This window comes from Papilio machaon, chromosome 26, assembly GCF_912999745.1.
Source record: "Papilio machaon chromosome 26, ilPapMach1.1, whole genome shotgun sequence".
NCBI classification, from domain to species: Eukaryota; Metazoa; Arthropoda; class Insecta; order Lepidoptera; family Papilionidae; genus Papilio; species Papilio machaon.
In genome coordinates this window covers 903,775-925,748 of record NC_060011.1, presented here as the reverse complement: position 1 = coordinate 925,748, position 21,974 = coordinate 903,775, and the positions used below count along the sequence as shown (strand labels likewise).

The 21,974-nt window shown below is 34.3% G+C and overlaps 2 protein-coding genes across 2 annotated transcripts; both read right to left on the bottom strand.

The window, feature by feature from the left end:
* Positions 1-350: 350 nt before the first annotated feature.
* Positions 351-4,864, bottom strand: LOC106717766 (xanthine dehydrogenase/oxidase-like). Its single transcript, XM_045684343.1, has 8 exons — positions 4,572-4,864; positions 3,712-4,202; positions 3,345-3,528; positions 2,871-3,066; positions 1,840-2,603; positions 1,363-1,555; positions 542-655; positions 351-421 (listed from the first exon to the last, which is right to left on the bottom strand). Exons 1-8 carry the CDS (start codon positions 4,719-4,721, stop codon positions 351-353), a joined length of 2,163 nt encoding a protein of 720 aa, XP_045540299.1. The 5' UTR covers positions 4,722-4,864.
* A 264-nt stretch (positions 4,865-5,128) lies between these two features.
* Positions 5,129-9,961, bottom strand: LOC106707574 (probable aldehyde oxidase 4). Its single transcript, XM_045684342.1, has 9 exons — positions 9,910-9,961; positions 9,498-9,664; positions 8,917-9,074; positions 8,245-8,594; positions 7,241-7,464; positions 6,642-6,744; positions 6,217-6,341; positions 5,799-6,099; positions 5,129-5,139 (listed from the first exon to the last, which is right to left on the bottom strand). The coding sequence occupies exons 1-9, from the start codon at positions 9,950-9,952 to the stop codon at positions 5,129-5,131; spliced, it is 1,482 nt and encodes a 493-aa protein (XP_045540298.1). The 5' UTR covers positions 9,953-9,961.
* Between the last annotated feature and the right edge of the window lie 12,013 nt (positions 9,962-21,974).

Here is a 21,974-nt window from a genome sequence, read left to right as displayed (position 1 = left end):
TCCATCTATATACATCCATTCGCATTTATAATATTAGTAAGATTAAAATTACATTATGACTTAAAATTACATAGAGTGTTATCAAGCTCATCTTCTGGCCATACTCCATAACGAAGAGAGCACGTGTTTTAATATTGTACCGCAAAAGGCAGCTGCTCTGCTGGCAATCTGCCACAGGTTAAAGCCAAACAATATTTAATTAAATTAACTATAGGCACTTTCCCGGTACAACACAATAAATTGAGGACTTTATAAGTGTTGGGATATTGTGTGTTGTTAGGTTAAAAGTTAAATAAAATTAAATAAAAAAACATTTTCAGAAAGTTTTTTTATATTTAAAATTTAAACGATCAGTAGAACAAGAATTCGTCCAGGTTAACATCTGACTTCAAACAATTCGTTTCCAAAGTGTAAGGTCCGTCTAAAAATACAAAAGAAAAAAATACTATTTAAAAAAAGCTTATATAAAAAATAATTAAAAACGAAATTCACCTGAATCGCAATGAAATTATAAATCAATAAAAATAAAATAACAACACACCAATATCAAACCACTCATTCTTAGAGTAGCCAGTGTCCGCCCGCGAAGCAGCAATGGCTTCGCGCAAGGCAAAGGCAACGCTCACTGCAAGACACATCGGAGGCTCGCCTACAGCTGAAAATATCATGGTCTAATTAAATAAGCAGTAATAAAAAAACTACACCTTCCTTCGGAGAAGAATAACAGAATTATGGTAGAGTCCACAGCAGCATTAGATTCAGAACCTCTCGCCCGGTGTAACACAACGATTACACAGAAAACACGACCCAAATGCAAATTTTTTTTTGTTATATTACAAGATGAAACAAGGAAGAATTCGCTGAAATAGCGAAGCAACCGCTGGCCATAGACATCTACAATTGCAGCTGCGTTGCTTACCTTTGATCGGATCAGGGGACGTACTGATATTTTCTCTTCTTATGTGGTCCTTCTTCGCCAACCCTTCCCATCATTACCTTATAAGAAAAGGGTAGGAAGGGAACAGCGACTAAAATTAGATCTCACACGCACTCACCAGACTGAATTTTGATGAATGTTTTCCAATTCCAGTCCTTTTCTAACAAGATAAGGATGAGAAGGGGAAGTGTAGTTGGTGGTAAAGATTATGAATAGGAAGAGGAAATATCATATTTCTGTACATGTCTATTACAGGTAGGCAACGCATCGTCTTGTTGTAGATGTCCATGGCCGACGGTCACTTCGCTATTTTAGCAAAAACAAAAGGTCGCTTTGCTATAGTTCCACTTTTTTTTTTAAATTACAAACGAAAACTATATAGGTAGTTCTAGAGTAACCAATCTTACCAAAATCATACAACAAACCTCTTGCCCCCAAAGTGCCTATAGGATTGATGGAATTTCTTCGTAACTTGACTCTAAAGTCAATTGGTATATCCTTAGCTAACGGCACATGATAATTCCAAGAACGAGTAGTCAGTAATTCTCCGGTTTTCTCATCGTAAATTTGTTGTTCACACGTCCAGTAACCAATGCCCATAACAAACGCTCCTTCAATCTGGAATAGCAAAATACATTATCTCGGAATCCTTGAATGCTAAACGTAAGGACATCATTAAATTACTTCGAAGCTGCTTTATTCAGAAACTGTTTAATGAGGCCGAATATAATTCTGAACAATGCTAATAAAAAAGCATATTTATCGATATTTGACAAGGTATCAGTTTCTGTTCATTTCTGTAGATTAGTTCTTAGTAAGTAAATACAAAACACATCTTTGATTTCACTAATCAAATCGAAAATAATTCATATAACTAATTATACACAAAATAATTATATAACCTGACCAACGTCGATTTCTGGATTCAAACTCAATCCAACATCCTCAATTATGTCTACTCTCAAAATTTCATGTTCTCCTGTTAGAATATCCAATTCAACTTCAGTGACAACAGCACCAGCAGACCTGTGAATTTCTTCATCGTTCGGTGTTACTCTATAACTAGCTTGAAGATTAATACCAGCTGTAAACGCAGCTTGGATCAAAATTTCCCAAATGGGATTTTTCAATGTATCTCGTATTGTAGATAATCTATCTAAAATTATTTGACAACATTTGATAGCTCCGAAGCATATCGCATGTGTTGTTCTACTGCTACCGGTCGTAGAACTATTTGGATTGGATATTACGTCATACGATTTTACTTTAATTTTGTTTATAGATATTTTTAGTGTATATGCCACCGCTTGAGCGACTTTCGTATTAATACCTTGACCTATTTCAATACCACCATGTTTTACAACTACAGTTCCATCACCGTGATAAACTGTGATAAGTATATGATAGTCCATGATAGTTCCAGCTGGCCAACTCATCATAGCAACTCTTAGACCTCGTTTCTTCCAACGATTATTTTTATTGAATACCAGTATTTCTTCTTTACGTTTCTCGTATTCGCTTTCATCGACCAGAGTATTAACAATGTCTACAACATCGCTTAGTAAAGGATTTAGATTCTTCAATCGTACTTGTATTGGATCTAAATCTAGTTCGTAAGATATTCTCTCCATTAAATGCTCTGTCATGGCTATAGTTTCCAATGCACCTTAAATAAAAGAAATCAATTTATCGGGCTTAGTCGTCAAATTTTTAGGACAGTTGTGTCTATACTAAGACTGATAACTGAGAACTTTAAATACTTATAAATGGGGAAAGGTAATTACATCGGTGGTGGAAGGCCTAGAAAGAGTTGGAAGAATTGGGTGGTTAAGAAGGGTGTGACGGTTAAAATGATTGATAGATTGATCTAGAGAACAAATCCACATAGATTGATATTAGGACTGGAAGATGATGAATATATAAGCATAAATACCTGGTGACCTGGCATAAGTATTGGAAGCAGTATCAGTGGTGACAGTATACAATTTGTACTGCCATCTGGTGTTGTTGTAGCAGTTCTTGATCGCAGCGATACCAAACAATGTAACAGTATCACTAACAATGTACCCGTGGTCTTCATAAAGCTTATATTCCACGTATTGGATTTCACCTGCTTTGTCAACACCCATCTGAAAGTTTGTGAAACGTGGAAGAAGGTACTCTGTAATTCATTGGTATGAAATTAATTTACACGATATAGACGATTTAGATAAGGCACAAGAGATATTACAGACAAAGGAGGGTGAGGTGTTTTATGTATGAATTTGACCGCCTGTAACCTGAACCGATTTTATCGAGTTAGGTGTCAATCGATTCGTATTCTTTCTATGATTGTCATAAGATATAATAAGTTAAGTTTTTTATTAAGTAACAGTCGTAATTTGGTATTGGTTTTTGTACCAGTCACCTCATATTCCAATGTGTACGGCAACCGTTTTCCCATGACCTTCATATTAGCATCTATACTCATGACAAAGCGACAAGCGCGACGTCTAAGATGTGTGACCAGAGCACATGCGCACGCCACAAGTCCGTTACGAGTTATTTTAGCACCATAAGAACCTCCGCAACGAGGTATTGTAATATTAATCCTGGAATGAAAGACAAAGGAATAAATTAAGAAACAAATCTAATATTTCGTTTTTCGGTGACAGAAACACAGGTAGCAGAAAAATGCTTACACAGTAAGTTACAAAACTGAAAGAACTGGAATTCTTCAGCGAGCTGGATTGAACAGTGTTACTTTAAAAGATATATCATAATCTAGTGTTTACCTGTTTTGTTCTATCTTAAGCATTTCAGAAATAGCAATGTGAATTTGATTAGGCCATTGACTAGCTGGATACACGTCAATGCCATCTTCAGTGCACTTCGTTACACAAGTCTGAGTCTCCATGTGATAATGATACTGCCAGTAAATACTCTGTTTTCCTTTGATAACCTTTTTTATATTTAAACCTCTACCTCTTGCCGGATAGAACATTAATAATGAAATACGATCAGGTTCTCTAGCAAGCGCATCAGCAATTGTTAGTACTGGCTGAAATTTAATATCCTTGTATTTTGCTTTAACTAATCTAGCAGCTCGATTTGCAAGTTTCTCTGATTCCGCGACTATTATACCTATAGGTTGATCGTAATACTGGACTTTCTTGTCACACAGAATTTCTTCTGTGATCAGAATTCCTGGTACTTTTTTTGGAAGAAAAGAATTTTTACCGGGTATGTCTTTTGCAGTATAGAATGATAACACTCCGGGTAATTTCTGTAAACGTATTTATTTAGAACATAATGAAATAGCAAATATAAAAATAATTTATTGCTAAAAAAATAATGAAATAAAAAATATGTTCTACTTCCACACTCAGAGTAGATAACAGTCACTAAGAGTGCCTTAATGGAAATTTAATATGAGAAATACAGTATAGGACTCTTTTTAGAAACAATTCTAATTACATTATAATAAAGATTCTTTAATGCATACTTAAATGATAACAACATTAGCATCGCCTTGGCTCCTTAACTAGGTTCATCTGTATTTAAGGAGCCAAGGACTTCGCTTTATAATGCATCATACAAAGTAGACAATGAGTATAACAAATGTAGCTATTAAAGTGGACATTAAAACACTTACCAAAGCTTCACTTGCATCAATACTTTCAATCTCTCCTCCACAAACATCAGCAGTAACAAACGCACAGAACAATTCATTTGATTCAGTCACAACATCATTACAGTACAAAGCTTCCCCAGAACATTGTACAAGTGATTCTAACTTCGGCATTGGTTCATTCAGGGGCCAAAGAATGGGATTCGTATCGTATACTTCGGAACCTTTTGATACTGGACGTGATTTTCTTAAATCTATAGCACCTGAACGATACCTTGGTTTCAATTTGTCTTCAGCTATTAGCGTTAGTAATCCCTTTAAAAAGAAACACGTTTTCAGAGATAAAACCGCGTGCCCGTGGTCTCACTTTACACCTCTTTCCCTTTCCGCCCTTTTCTTATAAGGAAAGAATGAAAAAGGGAAGTAGATTTGATAGACGAGTGGACGCATAAGAAGGGGAAATATACCCTTTCTGTAAGTTCTCTCTTCCGTCGAGTAAAGATAAGCAACACATCTGCAATTGCGGAAGTCTGTGAGCAGCGGCCACTTTGCTATTTTTGCGAATACAAATGGCCGCTTGCTCATTCGCTACCTTATCATATTTAAAAAAAACTTACAAAAAAAACTTTAAAAAATTGATCAACAAAAAGGTGAAAATTTTATTGTTTGACAAAAATTGGGGCCACTTTAGTTGGTTATTAAAATCTAACACGACTGGTGGTGGTGATGGTGACTGGTGTAACTAACACGACTTTCTTTTATATATATATCTATATATATAAAAGAAAGTTGTGTTAGTTACACCATTTATAACTCAAGAACGGCTGAATCGATTTGACTGAAAATTGGTGAGCATGTAGCTTAGAACCAGGAATAGGACATAGGATAATTTTTATCCCATTTTCTATTTTTTATTCCGCGCGGACGGAGTCGCGGGTAAAAGCTAGTATATATATAAAAGAAAGTCGTGTTAGTTACACCATTTATAACTCAAGAACGGCTGAATCGATTTGACTGAAAATTGGTGGGCAGGTAGCTTAGAACCAGGAAACGGACATAGGATAATTTTGATCCCGTTTTCTATTTTTTATTTCGCGCGGACGGAGTCGCGGGTAAAAGCTAGTTATTTATAAACTAACAAAAACAATAAAGTAAATGGCTTTATTTTGTACATAATTTCAACAATAACATTTTAATTTTGGAATCATTAAGTACTCGTATCTTATAAAAAACAGTTAAAAATTTGATTACCTTTCCTTACCTTATAAAATAATCCCAAAGCACATTTCTTTCTATATTCTGCTTTTGAATATCCCTTCATTTCTTTCACGATGATTTCTTTCTCGAGTACTCTCAACGCTGCTTGCAATGTTTCATTTGTGAATAATTTCTTTCCGCGCAAGTAATCTTCAGTTTTTTGTGCGTGAACAAATTTAACTGATAGACCTCCAATTACTATAGTCGAAGATAGCACTGTCTCTTTGACTCTGTCTAATTCGTAAAGAAATGCTGCATTGATTTGCGCAGGCGCATTTTGTGATCGCGGCATGATCTGAAATAGTTGAATGTGCAAAACAAAAATGTCTATGAAAGGCTTTAGAAAAAAATAACTCTAACACATGTTACAATTTTTCTAATATTTTTTTTTATAAAAAGGAATAAATAATACCTTAAAAGATACGAAATGATAATTCGATGACAATGGCGGTAATTTTATTTCTGTCAAAATCTTTCCACTCATATCTGTGGATAGAAATTTTTGTAGATCCATTTCAACTATCTCTTTGTCGTTTCCTGTAATAAAGACAATCTTAAAGAAAAAGTTCAAACGTGCAATTAAATTATAACTAAATTTTACAAAAAAATCTATACAAGTTTTTAGTTATTTAGGGTGACGCAGTGACATGAAGTGGGCCTTGGCCTCCGACAACCAAAGTCTCCACTTTCTCCCGATCCCGCGCCGTCCCGACCGAGTCCCGGACCTGTAGCTTCTGAAGATCTTTATCTACGCGCATACGTGAGATGACAGAGTGATCGGAGCCCAGTTGGCCTTCCCAAATATCACTGGATGGATGATTTAATTAAACTACTTACTAATTGCAATTGTTGCACTGACAGCTTCAAATAGTAGAAAAATATCTGAAGGAAATATCGGATGTTTATGCTTTAACATTAAATTACCTCCAACAGTTCCGATCTGAAAATTTAAAAACTTGTCAATAAGTAAAATCTACAATTTTTAATAACTGTTTAAAGGATTGTTTAGTTTGAGAAAAAGCTATTTTAGGCTATTTATTTTTTGGCTTGACGAAGTCGCGGTCGACCGCTGGTTTAAAATAACACCCTTCGTACACAAGGCAATGTAGATCGTCGTAAACTGGCCATATTAATCGCTAAACATCTAAATTTCTATCTGACATTGCAAAATACAGTCGCTAGTAATTTGTTTTTTAAGAATTTCGTGAGAAAATTTGCTGCAAATTTCAAGATGGCGGAGAACATCTAAACAATTGACATGTAGGCTGCCTGTACCGAAGAGACTCGCGTCGACGATTCAACGTTGAACGGAGCGCGCAACGCGATTGTCGCGAAGCAACCATACAATATTAATTTCCACGATTTACATTGCGTTGTGTACAAAAGGCCTTAATGGTTAAAGTTTTAGTTGAGAAGAGAGAATAGATGGAGCTTACATTTCTTACGGGTATATGAGCAACTAATTCTAAATGTTCATACATTTTCTTTAAATATTTAAATTCTTCTTTCTTCTCTGATATTTCTTTGAACAGATCCATAACATTTGTTATAGACATACCAGCACCAATTACAAGGTTTTGATCTATGTAATAAGTTTTCAGTTCGTCTATTGAACTTATATCAATTAATATTTTTGGATATCTTAAAATCGGAAAAACACCTGTAACAAGTACTTATACATAATTTTATTTGTGTCTTTAATTTCTAACTGTGACTTCTGTTATGTTAAAAAATATACAAAAAATTACTCCTCTCACTCACTACTTAATACCTGAATGATAAGATAGATTTTTCACAGAAATGTTTGTTTTTAAATGGATTTCAATCCCATAGTTACCTTCTGTAGTCTAAACGGCTGACCCAAGTTCAACGAGTGAGGTGTATTTGTATTTTTAGCCGACTTCAAAAAGAAGGAGGTTATCAATTCGGCTGTATTTTTTTTATGTGTGTTACCGCGAAACTTCGCCCCTGGTGGTCCGATTTTGATAAAAAATATTTTAATCGAAAGGAAGTGCTTGCAGATGGGTCCCATGTTTTTTTTTTCAATATGTGTTATTTAGACTGATGAGGATATCTGACCCGGTGGGAATAAGTAAAATTAAATTATAATAGCTCTCTAGCGCCACTCTGTCAATGTCAAAAGTATCACAAGATCCTTGTTGTACCTTCACAGAGAACCAGAGACGCAAATCGCCGCCATTTTATTGTGTAAGCGAGTGATAATAATAATAATTTATTCTAGAGTGAGCGACGCAGCTATACATTTTCGTGTACCCTAGTTGTTTTGTATTTTTTATAGCATTTTCTGTGTCTAAGTAGGTTTTGTATATTTTGTGACCGCGATAGCAGCACCTTCGTCGTCCGGCCAGATTTGTTTGACTATATGTCTACAACATTAGTTTTTATTAGTTTAAGACCAGTTAAATAAATCTTTCCTTACCTTTTCCTGTGTTACCATTGATTAGCATATAAGGATTCGTTCCTTTAGTTTTAATTACTTCAAATACATCTTCTATTTTATATACTCTGTACCAAACGTTACCATCTTTTAGATTAATCTGTTTTATTTTATCTTCAATAGTTTTTTCTTCTATAAAACACCAATCATCATATTTACTGCTACAAGCTTTGTCTTTACAAAGACTTAAGTCTTCAATGTCAGGCACATCTTTGGCAAAACTCTTGAAAGCATCAAGAATAGGTCGATATCCTGTACAACGACATGTGTTGCTACCGAATGATTTCTCTATTTCATCTTTGGTCAGTTTATAATTATTTGCTTCTAGTAAACTGTAATAAAAAATAATGTATTTTTTAACACTTAAAGACACATAAAACTGAATCAAATTCTTAAAAACTTTCCTCATCAATAATTTTCAGTAACTTTGGCCAATGTTATTATTATTATAAATGAAAAAGTCTAGATGTCTCGGATGGATGTTTGTTAGAAGGTATCTCCAGAACAGCTAAACAGATATCGCTGCTATAAATTTAGAACATAGTCTGGAAGATTTACTAATTATGTTTTTTTAAAACTGAACAGAGTTAGCTGCACTAGTCTATTCCAATATCAAATACAAGGATGTCGACTCAGAATGATATGGAACATTACCTGTACATACTCATAACCCATCCAGGACTGCAGTACCCGCATTGACTGCCGTTGTACTCCGCCAACGTCTTCTGCACGCGATGGTAACGTCCCCTGCCACCGATACCTTCCACTGTCGTTACCTCCCATCCTTCGCACGATGTTATTGATACTAAGCACTGAACAACATGAACACTTTTAATTATAAAGTCTGCTTAGCAAGAATGGCCTGCTCTACTGGTGCAATAACACACAGAAGATATGATTCAAACGCGCTATAATATCGCGTTTCGTATAATGAATGTATTGCCAATTCTAATCTTCCCCTTCCCACCCTTTCCTATTAAGGAAAGGATAGGAAGAGGATGAATTTGGTGGAGCAGGAGTGCGTTTCCTCCTGTACATTGAAGGTAGACAACGCATCTGGAAATTTTAAACTTGTTGCAGATGCAGTCAACGGACACTTCAATCTTTTAGAGAAATCTATGCTTGCTTGTTTACCATCTTTTATTAAATAAATATAATTAATTATAAATCAAAAGGGAATAATTACCTGTAATTTTCCTACGGAGAGTGGGCATTATCATATAGTTAGTACTTACAGAATTAACAGAGAACGTCCTCTTGTTACCAAATTGATCAACGGTGGTAACAGCGACAATGCAGGCGCCACAACCACCCTCTTGACACATGTACTTAGTGCCGCGTAGATTGAGTACATTGCGAAGGTAGTCGTTGAGAGAGACGTCAGAATCTACATCAGCACCAACTGGAGTAAACATGTTTAACCGTGGGTCACTCAGAACAAATTCTTTGTATAAAACATATATATTTTTATATCATAAGGTGACAATCGAGTCACCTGAATTCATCGAAATAGCTAAGCGGCCGCTGCCCATGGACATCCACAATTTCAAATGCCTTGCCTACCTCTAATTGACTGAGGAGGAGATGCACAGAAAGAGAATATTTCTCCTCCCTATGTCCCCTCCCATTTTTACCAAACTTATTTACCAGAGTATTGTCTGCCGTTTACACTGAATTCTATTCTGTCCATAGCGACGACTTTATCAGAACTAAGGTCTAGATCATGGTATGGTGTTGTTATAAATTATGAATCGATGGCTCCTACGTAAATTATCGTACGTATAAAAAGCAAATTTTACAAGACAAAACTTTAAACATTAATATGATTCATCATCTTCATCATCAGCATACGTCCCCACCGAGGGGCTCCGAGCCTACCCAAGTTAGGGGTGATATGATTACGACGCATTAAACATGAAAAAATAATAGACAACCAAATTCTATAGTTCTTATTTTTAACGTTACTTCCATATTTTAATAGAAACTAGCTGTCGCCCGAAAATCTGCCCGCGTGCAATTAAAAAAATAGTGCTATGTGTTCTTCCAGACTATGTTCTACATCTGTGCCAAAGTTCATCAAGATCCGATGTGCCGTCCCGGAGATAACATCCAACAAACATCCATCCATCCTCCCGTTGATCCGTCCATCCATCTAAACATTCGCATATGTAATATTAGTAAGAAATAAGATTTGTATTTAACAAGTTAATTTTAAAAATCATAAAACAAGGTGTAAACCGCTAAATTGGGACTTACGATAGTCTACATAGGAGTCATCGACGTATGTATTCCAAGTTCAACGAAACGCATCAAAGATTCTAAAGAGTATTACACACTTTTTGTTTTAAATATTGTTTATTAAAACTTTAAAATATTCGTAAAAGACTTTATTTAACCATATCTATATTTCCAATCGTATTGTTTTAAACAGACTGAGAAAAACTTACTTTGAATTTAACCTTGTAGCTGTTATTCCTATTTTATGGGAATTATATCATATGGTGGCAAACGAGCAAACGGCCACATGGATTCACTGATACAGCGAGGCGACCGTTGCCCATAGACATCTCCAAATGCAGATGCGTTGCCTACCTTTAAACAACAGAGAAGGGGACAGAAAAAGGACATTTCCCCTTCCTATGCATCCCTTCTTCTACCAAATCCACTTCCCATTCCTTTCCTAATAAGATTAAAGTGGGAAAGGAAAGAGGACAAAAGCCTCCGGCACCACACTCATCAGACGAAACGCGAAATTGCTTCCTTTGAATAATCTTGTTGCCTTGTTATGACACTCTGTAGATAAACACGAACTGAATAACATCACGATCGATAGAATCGATGCAGTCGTTTTGTCTCTAGACTAACATAGGAATTTACGTTCATACAAACCTAAAACAATGTTGAATAAACCATAGTGCATTAGTAACATCGATGCATGTGTAAAGTACTCTTTATAGCATTGTATTAGTCGCAGTTATTGACCATAGATTGTTTCTTTTTTTAATGTTAACGGTTAACATAACTGTACATTTCTGTTACAACATAGAACGAGGATACGAATATTTTTTTTTTTTTTTCCGAGATAAAGGTATGTCAATTTAAAATTGAAAACATTTCTTATTTATACTCACTAGCGATATTATGAAATTTTGTCAAATTATGTACTAAAAAAATATACACAAAATAATCTTTTTTAGTATTTTGATTTAGTTTTTTAAAAAATGCAATTGAAATCGTACAAATTGAAGTCACACAAAAATCAGTTTCAAGTAACGATTATTTTATTAACCTAATTGGATAGAAAAAGGGTTAATGAATCCACCGCATCTCTTTATCTTACTAATATTATAAATTCGAATGTTTAGATGGATGGATGGGTTGATGTTTGTTTGAAAGTATCTCCGGAACGGCTCAACGGATCTTGATGACATTTGGCACAGATGTAGAACATAGTCTGGAAGACCACATAGACTTCTTATTACGTTTTTTTTAATTCCACGCAGACGGAGTCGCGGGCAACAGCTAGTTGATTCATAAAGCTAAACCGTAAAACTGACTTTTTTACGATCTCTTAGCCTTTTACCATTATAATTAATTAATTAATTAATTAAACCTTAAAATTATTTTGTAGCAACATTTTTATTAAGTAACTACCTATTGCCCGCGACTTCGTCAGCGCAGAAAAAATTAGCCTAAAACATGACCACATGCATCAGTTAGCTTCCTGTCAAAGTCCTGTCAAAGTTGGTCCAGCGGTTTCGGAGATTACCCAGAACAAAAACGGACTTGAAAACAAATAGACATACAAATTTTTTTTTCGTTACAGCAACCCAAATATATCATAAGTATGAAATGTAATAATTTTTACAATATTTTATGCATACAGACACTCCAATTTTATTATGTATATAGATTTTTCTCACACTAAATTGAGACTAGGCAGAGTAATAAATTAAACTTATTAAAGTGCATTTTTCCATTGATCTCATTTAAACGAACTTGTAAAAGCCAAACTTGGTTTTCAAAAAAAAATAGTTAAAATTTATTTATTTCTAAATTTTTTAATCTACAGTATTTACAAAATCTATAATGCAATGCAATATTAATATTTAAATAAAATAACCTTAAATGTTTGAAAACGTATACATAATCTGTTACTTTTTATCTTGGCTCCAAAATGACGATGCCTTTGCCCTTTAACGAGCCGCTTAGGATAAAATATGATCCATTATTATGCTGTCTGTCTTCGCAAGCCCCTTGTTATGATGGCAATTTATATGGTTGCTTGTATTTGACATGTTTCTTTTTTGCAACTAGCCATAGATTAATAGAACAGACTTCTGTTATCCCTTTCATACCCTTTAACAAAAGAGAGACAACAATGTTTTATTTATTACAAACAATGAAACGGAAACGATAACGGATTTAATACATTTTTACATACGGGTAATTGGAAAAAAAATGAAACAGCCCAATTTTAAACCAATTACAATATCTCAATACGGCTTTGTAGAAAACGAATTGTTTGAACTGTTTCGTTGATTCGTTTATCCATTCATTTATATGTTTTCTTTTATCAGTTACAATTTTAATTAATATACAACTTGATTTAATTATATCTATGAGTACAAAAACTGAAATCAAATTGTCTATTCTATTATTATTTTATCCGTGACTAGCTTTTTCCCGCGACTTCGTCCTCGCGGAATAAAAAATGCACACAAGATAAAAAAGTTCCTATGTCCGTCTCCTAGTTCTAAGCTACCTTCCCATCAATTTTCAGCTAAATCAGTTCGACCGATCTTGAGTTATAAATAGTGTAACTAACACGACTTTCTTTTAGATATTAAAAATTTTTATCTCTTACTGCATCAAAACGCTTGTTTAAAATGTCTATTTATTCCTATCATTGTCATTGAAAAACACAGGAATAACGATGCGTTATAACACAAATTTTAAGACAGTGTTAACATAACCGTCTACATATTTAATCAGTTGCCATAACACTGTTGTCTTGCTGCTCAATACCTTAAAATAATAATAAACGATCTATCTATCTAAATCGATTCAGTTGTTAAAACCTACTACACACCTACAGTTTTAACTGCACAGTTTTTACTGGACTGTCGGACTGTTCAGTTAAATAGTATTTGTGTAGGTAAAAGAACTATCAGTACAGTGTACAGTTTTGCTTACAAACCTTCATAAAACTGTCCAATTAAGTAAAAACATATCAAAAATTTACGCATGAAAAATATTACCCTCCTGAGTCATTCGAGTTAGTAAATTAAATCTAAAACTCGTAGAAAGATTTAAAGAGTAATTTTCATAAATCAGAAACAATGACTACCACAAGCCATCTCGAGTTCGAGTGTTAACGTCGCAAAGACAATGAGGCGAAGCGAGACATCTAATTGAACGGCAAATTCACGCCTTCAGTTATGAAGGAATTGGTTCAAGTTACTACGAGTACACTGCTTTAGTAATTAAAAAGCCGTACGTTAAAATCAATTTCAAACTTCTCGCTAAACAAAGATAGCATTTTTAATTCATTTGTTTCTAATTTAATCCGATCTGTAAAACAATCGAAAAATCAGTGGGTCTAGCACGAATATTTTTAACAGTCGACATCTTATCGTTTTCGGCAAAATTAGTATTAAATATTGTGCACCAATCGAGCGTAAAGTTCTACAAAAGTCTCATAATAATTTTGACATTATTTTTGATGATAATACGAAGGCGATTGTCACAAATTTTCTTAATAGGTGACAGATATGTCGTTTGGAGCAGGTTTTTGTCAATTAGTTTTTCAAAAAATATCAATTGCGAGTATTTGAGTGGTCATTCAAAGATTATTATTTACTAGCTTTTACCCGCGACTCCGTCCGCGTGGAATTAAAAATAGAAAACGCGGTAAAAACTATCCTATGTCCGTTTCCTGGTTCTAAGCTATCTGCCCACCAATTTTCTGTCAAATCGATTCTGCCGTTCTTGGGTTATAAATAGTGTAACTAACACGACTTTCTTTTATATGTATAAGATTGATAAAGTAAAAAATAAAGTAGTTTTACAAATATTTTTATTTTCGGATTAAAAATAATAATATAACAACCCGCTTCAACGTATGTCTTGCACCAACATCTCTGCAGTCAATTGGCCGCTGCACCGCTTCCTGACTCTGCTACGTTAGCCAACTGATAAAATACTTCTTCATTTAACTTTCTATTTACAACGCAATTTAAACAGTAATCAACTTAACAGTTCTTTATTATTTCTTTGTATTAGTTAGATTAGTTTTAGAAAAACTTATAGCGATTAAGTTAGTAAAATCCAAGACCATATATACTAAGAAGTATGCGTCACAACAAGAAAAATTTAGATAGAAACTAGCTCTCTCGCGACTCCGTTCGCGCGCAATTTAAAAAACTATAAACTATAACTATAACAATTTAAAATGTACTGTAATTAACAACCAACTAAATAGAGTAAAATGTTAAATCCGAGGTAGACAAAGTGGTCTACATAGATCTCTATGCGACTACTTGGAAGAAATCGATCTGAGCCAGGCGACTGTGGTTCGAAGAAAAAACAGTCCTTAATACGCAAATCACACTTACCTTATTTTGTATGTTTTATTATTTTTAAATTCAACAATTAACACTGAAAATCTATATGGAAATATTTTTAACAACAAAATGGAGAAATTACGATTACCTTAACGTTAATGTCTTATAATCTTACTAATATTATAAAGGTGGATGGATGGATGTTTGTTTGAAGATATCTCAAGAACGGCTCAACGGATCTCGATGAAATTTAGCATAGATGTAGATCATAGTCTGGAATAACACATTTTTTTTTAGCAAACGGACGGAGTCACTAAATAGCTAGTCATTAAATTATGTAATAGATTTTTATTTTTGTTGTAATATACAAATTTTCTTTTTTTAATTAACTTTACGGGGAGTCCATAGAGATTTTGATAAAATACAGTGCAACCTTAATATAACGTACCTCAATATAACGATTTCCTCGATTTAACAAATTTTTCATAATCCCCTTGAATTGTCCATAAGAGTCAATACAAAATATACCTTTACATTGCGAACATTCTTTGCGTACAACCTCTTTATAACGAATTTTCAACTATCAAGAAAAAGTATTCATACCTCTAATTAACGAATTTTGCCAACCCAAAACCTTTATATAAAGTTTCCACCAATAATATAACTCTTAATCTTATAATGTGATTCATGTCTCGACATGTTTCGACACGCTTTTGTTTGTACAGTAATCATTGTTGTTTTGATGGAAAGTAATGTAAACACCTCTGCTCGTCACTATTGTTAAAGATTTAAGTTAAAATGGCTCAGAAACGTAAAAGGTGTTCCTTATCGGTCGCAGAAAAGCGAAACATCATTAATTATGTTGACCAAAATCCCATGACGAAAAAATTAGACATAGCTAATAAGTTCGCGATTCCCGCAAGTACATTGGCTACAATTTTAAAATTTAAAGATAAATTTTCAGTAGAAAGTGGTTTGAATGTAAACAGTAAAAGATTAAAATCATGCGAGTTCAAAGACGTAGAGGAATGTGTCTTTTACCTCTTTATAACGAATTTTAGACCAATCTAACCTCAACATAACAAACCTCAGTTCAACGAATTGCTTGATATTACGAATATTTTCTTGTTCCCCTCCGATTTGTTATATCGAGGTTGCACTGTATATAGGAGGGGTGATGATAAAAAAAGTTCAGCGGCCCCTTGTCCTTATCCTACTCTATGTGTGTGTGTGTGTGTCACAAAACTCTATATTGTCTTAATTAAACTGTACAAATGTTCATAAATGACATAAACTAAAGAATTCGCGCCATACTTTTAATTGTGTTGAATGTTTCTTAAGAACACTGAGCTGACAGCAAGATGTACTCCTACTGCAAACTAAGACAATAGGCTACTACGTTACTTCACTTCGCAACGAACAAGACATAAGCGATGAGCGGTTTGTCAAGTAATGTCAAGTTCTATTTATTTAATTACTAGCTATCGACCCGCAACGTCGTCCGCGCGTAACTAAAAAATTTGTAGCCTATGTGTTCTTGAAGACTTTGCTCTACATCTGTGCCAAATTTCATCAAAACCATTAGGCCTTACCAGAGATATTTTCTAACAAACATTCATTCATGTAAACTTTCGCATCTATATATATAAAAGAAAGTCGTGTTAGTTACACTATTTATAACTCAAGAACGGCTGAATCGATTTGACTGAATATTGGTGGGCATGTAGCTTAGAACTAGGAAACGGACATAGGATAATTTTTACCCCGTTTTCTATTTTTTATTCCGCGCGGACGGAGTCGCGGGTAGAAGCTAGTTTATAATATTAGTAAGATTAATTTAATCCTATTCTTCTCTATCAGATGTCCACTTCTGAAATTGGACTGGCATTACCCAGCAAAATACCCTTGAATGTACATAGATGTAAGAACGGGTAATTATGCAAATAGGCACAAAGAAATTTATAAAATTCAAATTAAAAATAGCTAGTGAGAACATCAATGTCTACTACCGAAACATATAAACAGAAACCCGAGTCATTACTCTTATTATCTCTTAAAAAATTGAGACAAGAATGTGCTTTTAAGTAGCTTCTGCAGTGAGCAATCTCAATTATTCGGTGAAAAGTTTTTCTTAAAAAAAACACTTCTCATAGATAAATATTAAATATTTTGGAATGTGACCTGATAATGTCATATAGGCGACAAAAATATTCAATCTTATAAAGTTTTTTTGTTGTCATTATCATGTGACTTGGACCCTACGTCACGCGCTCCCCGGCGTCTCGACGCGACTTCGTTAACGAGCCCCCGTTAACAAACTACCCTGGACACGTACATTTGTTATACAGCAAGTTTACATTGCACTATGCTAACTACAAATACATTCTATACTTATCGTTGGTTTCTGAAACCAACTCTTAAACAAAACAAAGATTACACAATTACTGTATAATTACACGATATAATTCCACCATCACCATTCTACCATCGGACGTTCAGACATACGGCTGGAATCTATCCTTATGTAGTGGACGTGCCGCGCGTTTGAACGAAAAAGTTTGAATCATCGTTCCTTGTGCGTACTGCTAAGGATTGGAATAAGTTGCCGGCGTCAGTTTTTCCGTCCAAGTACGATGTGGGGGCCTTCAAGAGTAGAGTGAATAGGCATTTACAAAGCTAACGCGTACCATCTTTAGACCACATCATCACCCCATCGGGTGGAATCGTTGTCAAGCGCTAACTTTTTCAATATAAAAAAATAACAATATGTTTTTATAGAGGAATTTCTACGGATTCTGTCAAAAGGTACGCGTTAGCTTTTGAAGACCGTAATATTTAGAGAGCGTCCTTATTTTCTGATTACTTCAATATGTCATGTCTTCCCTGTCATATATTTCTATCTTAAGATATCTTCGATTGTATATTTCACGACAAACTGAACAGCGCATTCATACACCTGACAAAACATTATTATTTCCGCCATTTTGCACATTTCTTGTGAATTCGAAGATTTGAAATAACATCTGTATAAAAACATATTATTATCTCTGTTCTTTTCTAATAGAGTGAGAGGGATGACTATATATATTTTTGTACACGTGTTTCGGATATGGTTATGCACGACAGCTTGTAGTGAAATGTAATTTTGCTCTTTGATTTAATAATAAAAATTTTATTAAGTAAAATACAGTATTAAAAATCAATTTCATGCACGAACAGTTTTAATTTCATAAACTTTACAATTTTAAAGCTTACATTAACGCAAAAAATCAACTTCACCGCAGATTTCTTTCCAGTAAATCCGTAAATGGTTAAAAAGGTATGACTGTATTTATGAAAATCTTTTAATTATCTAAAAACGACTGTCTTCTGTTGTTTTTTATAACCTAAAAATATTTTTCAGATGTTTATCCACATTTGTGCAACTATATCTATATTATTAATTATACCAACACCAATAACGTCAAATGACACAAAAATCAAGATGGCGGTCGCGCGTAAATATTTAAAATTAAATCCCGATACTTGCAAATGGTGCAACATGAAAGAATACGTGGATAAATTAAAAAAACAAAATCAAAAACCCAGAAACAAGAAAATAACGAATAGACCACAAACTTATTTTGATTTGGATCCATTCCACAGTTCTGCACACGTTGATAACATAGAAATGAATTTAGGCAGGGAATTCTTATCGGAGATATTAAATAAATTGCCAAAGAATAAATATACTTTAAAGTATTATTTTCGTTTTATTTCTATTTATTTCTCAGAATATATCTATCTACATATATAAAAGAAAGTCGTGTTAGTTACACTATTTATAACTCAAGAACGGCTGAATTGATTTGACTGAAAATTGGTGGCCAGGTAGCTTAGAACCAGGAAACGGACATAGGATAATTTTTACCCTGTTTTCTATTTTTTATTCCGCGCGGACGGAGTCGCGGGTAAAAGCTAGTTCATTATAAGATAATTTCCGCCGTCAGTTTGACGTATTGTTTATGGTTTTTCAGACGGGTTACAGCGTATTTTTATCATTAGAAACTCATGGTAATTAGAATCACGGATTTGTGTTACTGTTCCTTTGTTTTTTTAATATTTAAATATTGGCTGCCAATAAATGTCTATTATATAAATTCAACCAGAACCAAAGTAACCGGCATTGCTTGAAGAATTGTAAACCTTAGGTGGCGATGGGCCGGCCATATTGCCCCAGAACGGACGGCCGATGGGGCCGCAAAGTACTGGAATGGCGGCCACGTACAGGTCGACGCAGCGTGGGCAGGCCTCCCGCAAGATGGACCGATGATCTGGTCAAGGTTGCGGGAGTATCCTGGATGCGGGTTGCACAGGACCGATCCTCGTGGCGATCTTTGTGGGAGGCCTATGCCCAGCAGTGGGCGTAACGAGGCTGAATGGATGGATGGATTTAAATTCTGCTTACCTATCAATACATAACATAATAATAAAATAGTACTATAAATTGGAGCGTTGGTGGCTTAGTGGTTAAGCACTTGTCTTGCAATCTGCAGGTCATGGGTTCGAATCCCGCCACGTACCGTTGTGTTTTTCGGGTTTCGATTTACTTATTATGTACATTACCCGACGTTCTTACGGTGAAGAAAACATCGTAATGCTGCACATACTGTGAAGAAATTCAAAGATATGTGTAAAGTCAACCAACTTGCTTTAAGCATAGCGTCGTTTTAATATTGTTTATTTATAGTTCCTATATGTACCATCATAGAGTTGATATGCTTACTTAATATTATAAATACGAAAGTAACTCTGTATGTCTGTCTCGCTTTCACGCCAAAACTACTGAACCGAATTTAATGTTATTTAGTACATATATTGTCTTGAGCCTGAGAAAGGTCGTATGCTACTTTTTAACGCGAAAAAAGGGTAATAAGGGTTATAAGTTGGGGTGGAAATTTGTATGGAAGTATCGTAATTTTTACAGTTAGAAGCTTAAAAATATTTTTTATGCTGCTGAGTAAAATAATTAGCCTAAATAATTAAAATGGTACCCGAAGACAGTTTTTTACGAGCACGAAGTCGCGTGTACCATCACAGAGTAGGTACCATTTATGTAGCATAACTTTTTCCATTTATCTATTAATCTTTAAGTTAATTAAATTACACGCTTAATTTATTTTTAAAATTAAAGAACTCATTTTAAAACATACATTCTCCATACATTAGTTATAGAAATGTTCACACAAAAAGACTTTCATGCAATATTATGTGTTGTTTTTATATTATCTATGGCACGTTTAATTTCAAATCTAGAAATAGAAAGAATAAAAGATCCATATGATATGAAAATTGCGAAGAAATTGATAAAATATTTAGATGAAAAACTAAAAAAATTACCACATACTGTTGTAAAAAGTGATGAAAAAGCAAAGATTTTAATTAACGAAAGAAATAGTAATGATATTGATAAAATTGAGGATTTAAATACGTTTAATAAAGTTTTAAACAAAGTATTAGTGAAAAGTATTATACCGCACGGCAAGAAAACAAATTTCGGACACAATTTAGATTGGACATACTACAAGCCGTTAATCAGGTTTCACAAAAATACAGATAAAAAATATACCATCCATAGAAGTGATAATTCAAAAGATTTTTTTATAAATACAAAAAATCAAACGAACAATCCGTACGCTTTTAAATTAATAAACTGGATGAATACAAAATATAAGAAATTAAATTCTTATAAGAAAAAATATAGAAATATAGCAAATTATGTGAAAAATCTGTACAACACATTGGGATTGAATAAAAGTTCAACAAATCAAAAAGAAAAAATAAATAAGAAAATACTACGTCACGATTTATCTGAGGAAACTAATTTCGGTCATAAAGGATATTATCTTAATGCAAATCGTAAAACGACAACGCCGAAAAGAAAATGGCTGCCAGATTATCCTTTCTGGAGTTTTTGGACGGTAAGAAATTTAAACAAACTAATGTCTGGTTTACAATAGGACAGTAGCGTTCAAATTCAGCACTGGCATATAACTGGCATAATAAAAACAGTAACTGGCACCAGTGAGACGTAGCAGTCTATGCCAGGAAAGTAATTATTATTTTGTAAGTTGGCAAAAGATCAAGCGGCCACCTGAATACGCCTAAAAAGCTGCTCATAGACATCTGCAATGACAAATGCGTTGCCTGAATCATGGAAGAATTAAATGCACAGAAAGAGGAAATTTCACTTACCCTTCTATCATTTTCTTATAAGAAAACTAGCTGTCGCCCACGACTCCGTCCGCGCGCAGTTAAAAAATGGGGGGGTTATGAAAAATAGATGTCCGATTCTCAGACCTACTGAATATGCTCACAAAATTTCATGAGAATCGGTCAAGCCGTTTCGGAGGAGTACGGGAACGAAAACTGTGACACGAGAATTTTATATATTAGAAGGGTGTGAAGGCAACGCGGACGAAAATTAAGCCTCCGGCACTACTCATTAGTCGAAGCGCGGAATTCCTTCCACTTGACGCCCGTCTTCTGTGTGGTCGTGGTATTGTACCGTTCGAGTCCCAATCGTGGACCCCTACAAATATTATTATTGCGGGATCTATCATAAAATTTCTTTCTATTTCCATTCAAAGTCATCGTACAGCGGCACCCAACAACATGAGTTATTTTTAATACTAAATCTATCGCACTGTCTCTTGTTCTGTATTTTGAAGTATTTTTTTTTACAATTGTTTATCTTGAATTCTATTCCGTATCATAGGAATTTTAATATAATTATTTTTATTCAGTACCAAAAAGGTATATACCAAGATGAGTGCCCCGGTGAGACGATAGCAACAGGAGGAATGTGTGTGTGGGTCCCCCCTCACTAGACTCATACAAACAACTTCAAATTCCATTGAATCTCTATAATAAACCATTGTAACATGAACTCTATATTTTTTTAACCCTGGAACTCCAATGTCGAAGTGAAAATATAATTTAAAATAACGCTTGGTTTTTACAAAATATTTTTCTATCGCAGAGTTGTATAAATTGCTGCTTAGTGCACGATCATCCCTGTCATTATCTTACTAATATTATAAACTAGCTTTTACTCGCGACTCCGTCCGCGCGGAATAAAAAATAGAAAACGGGTTAAAAATTATC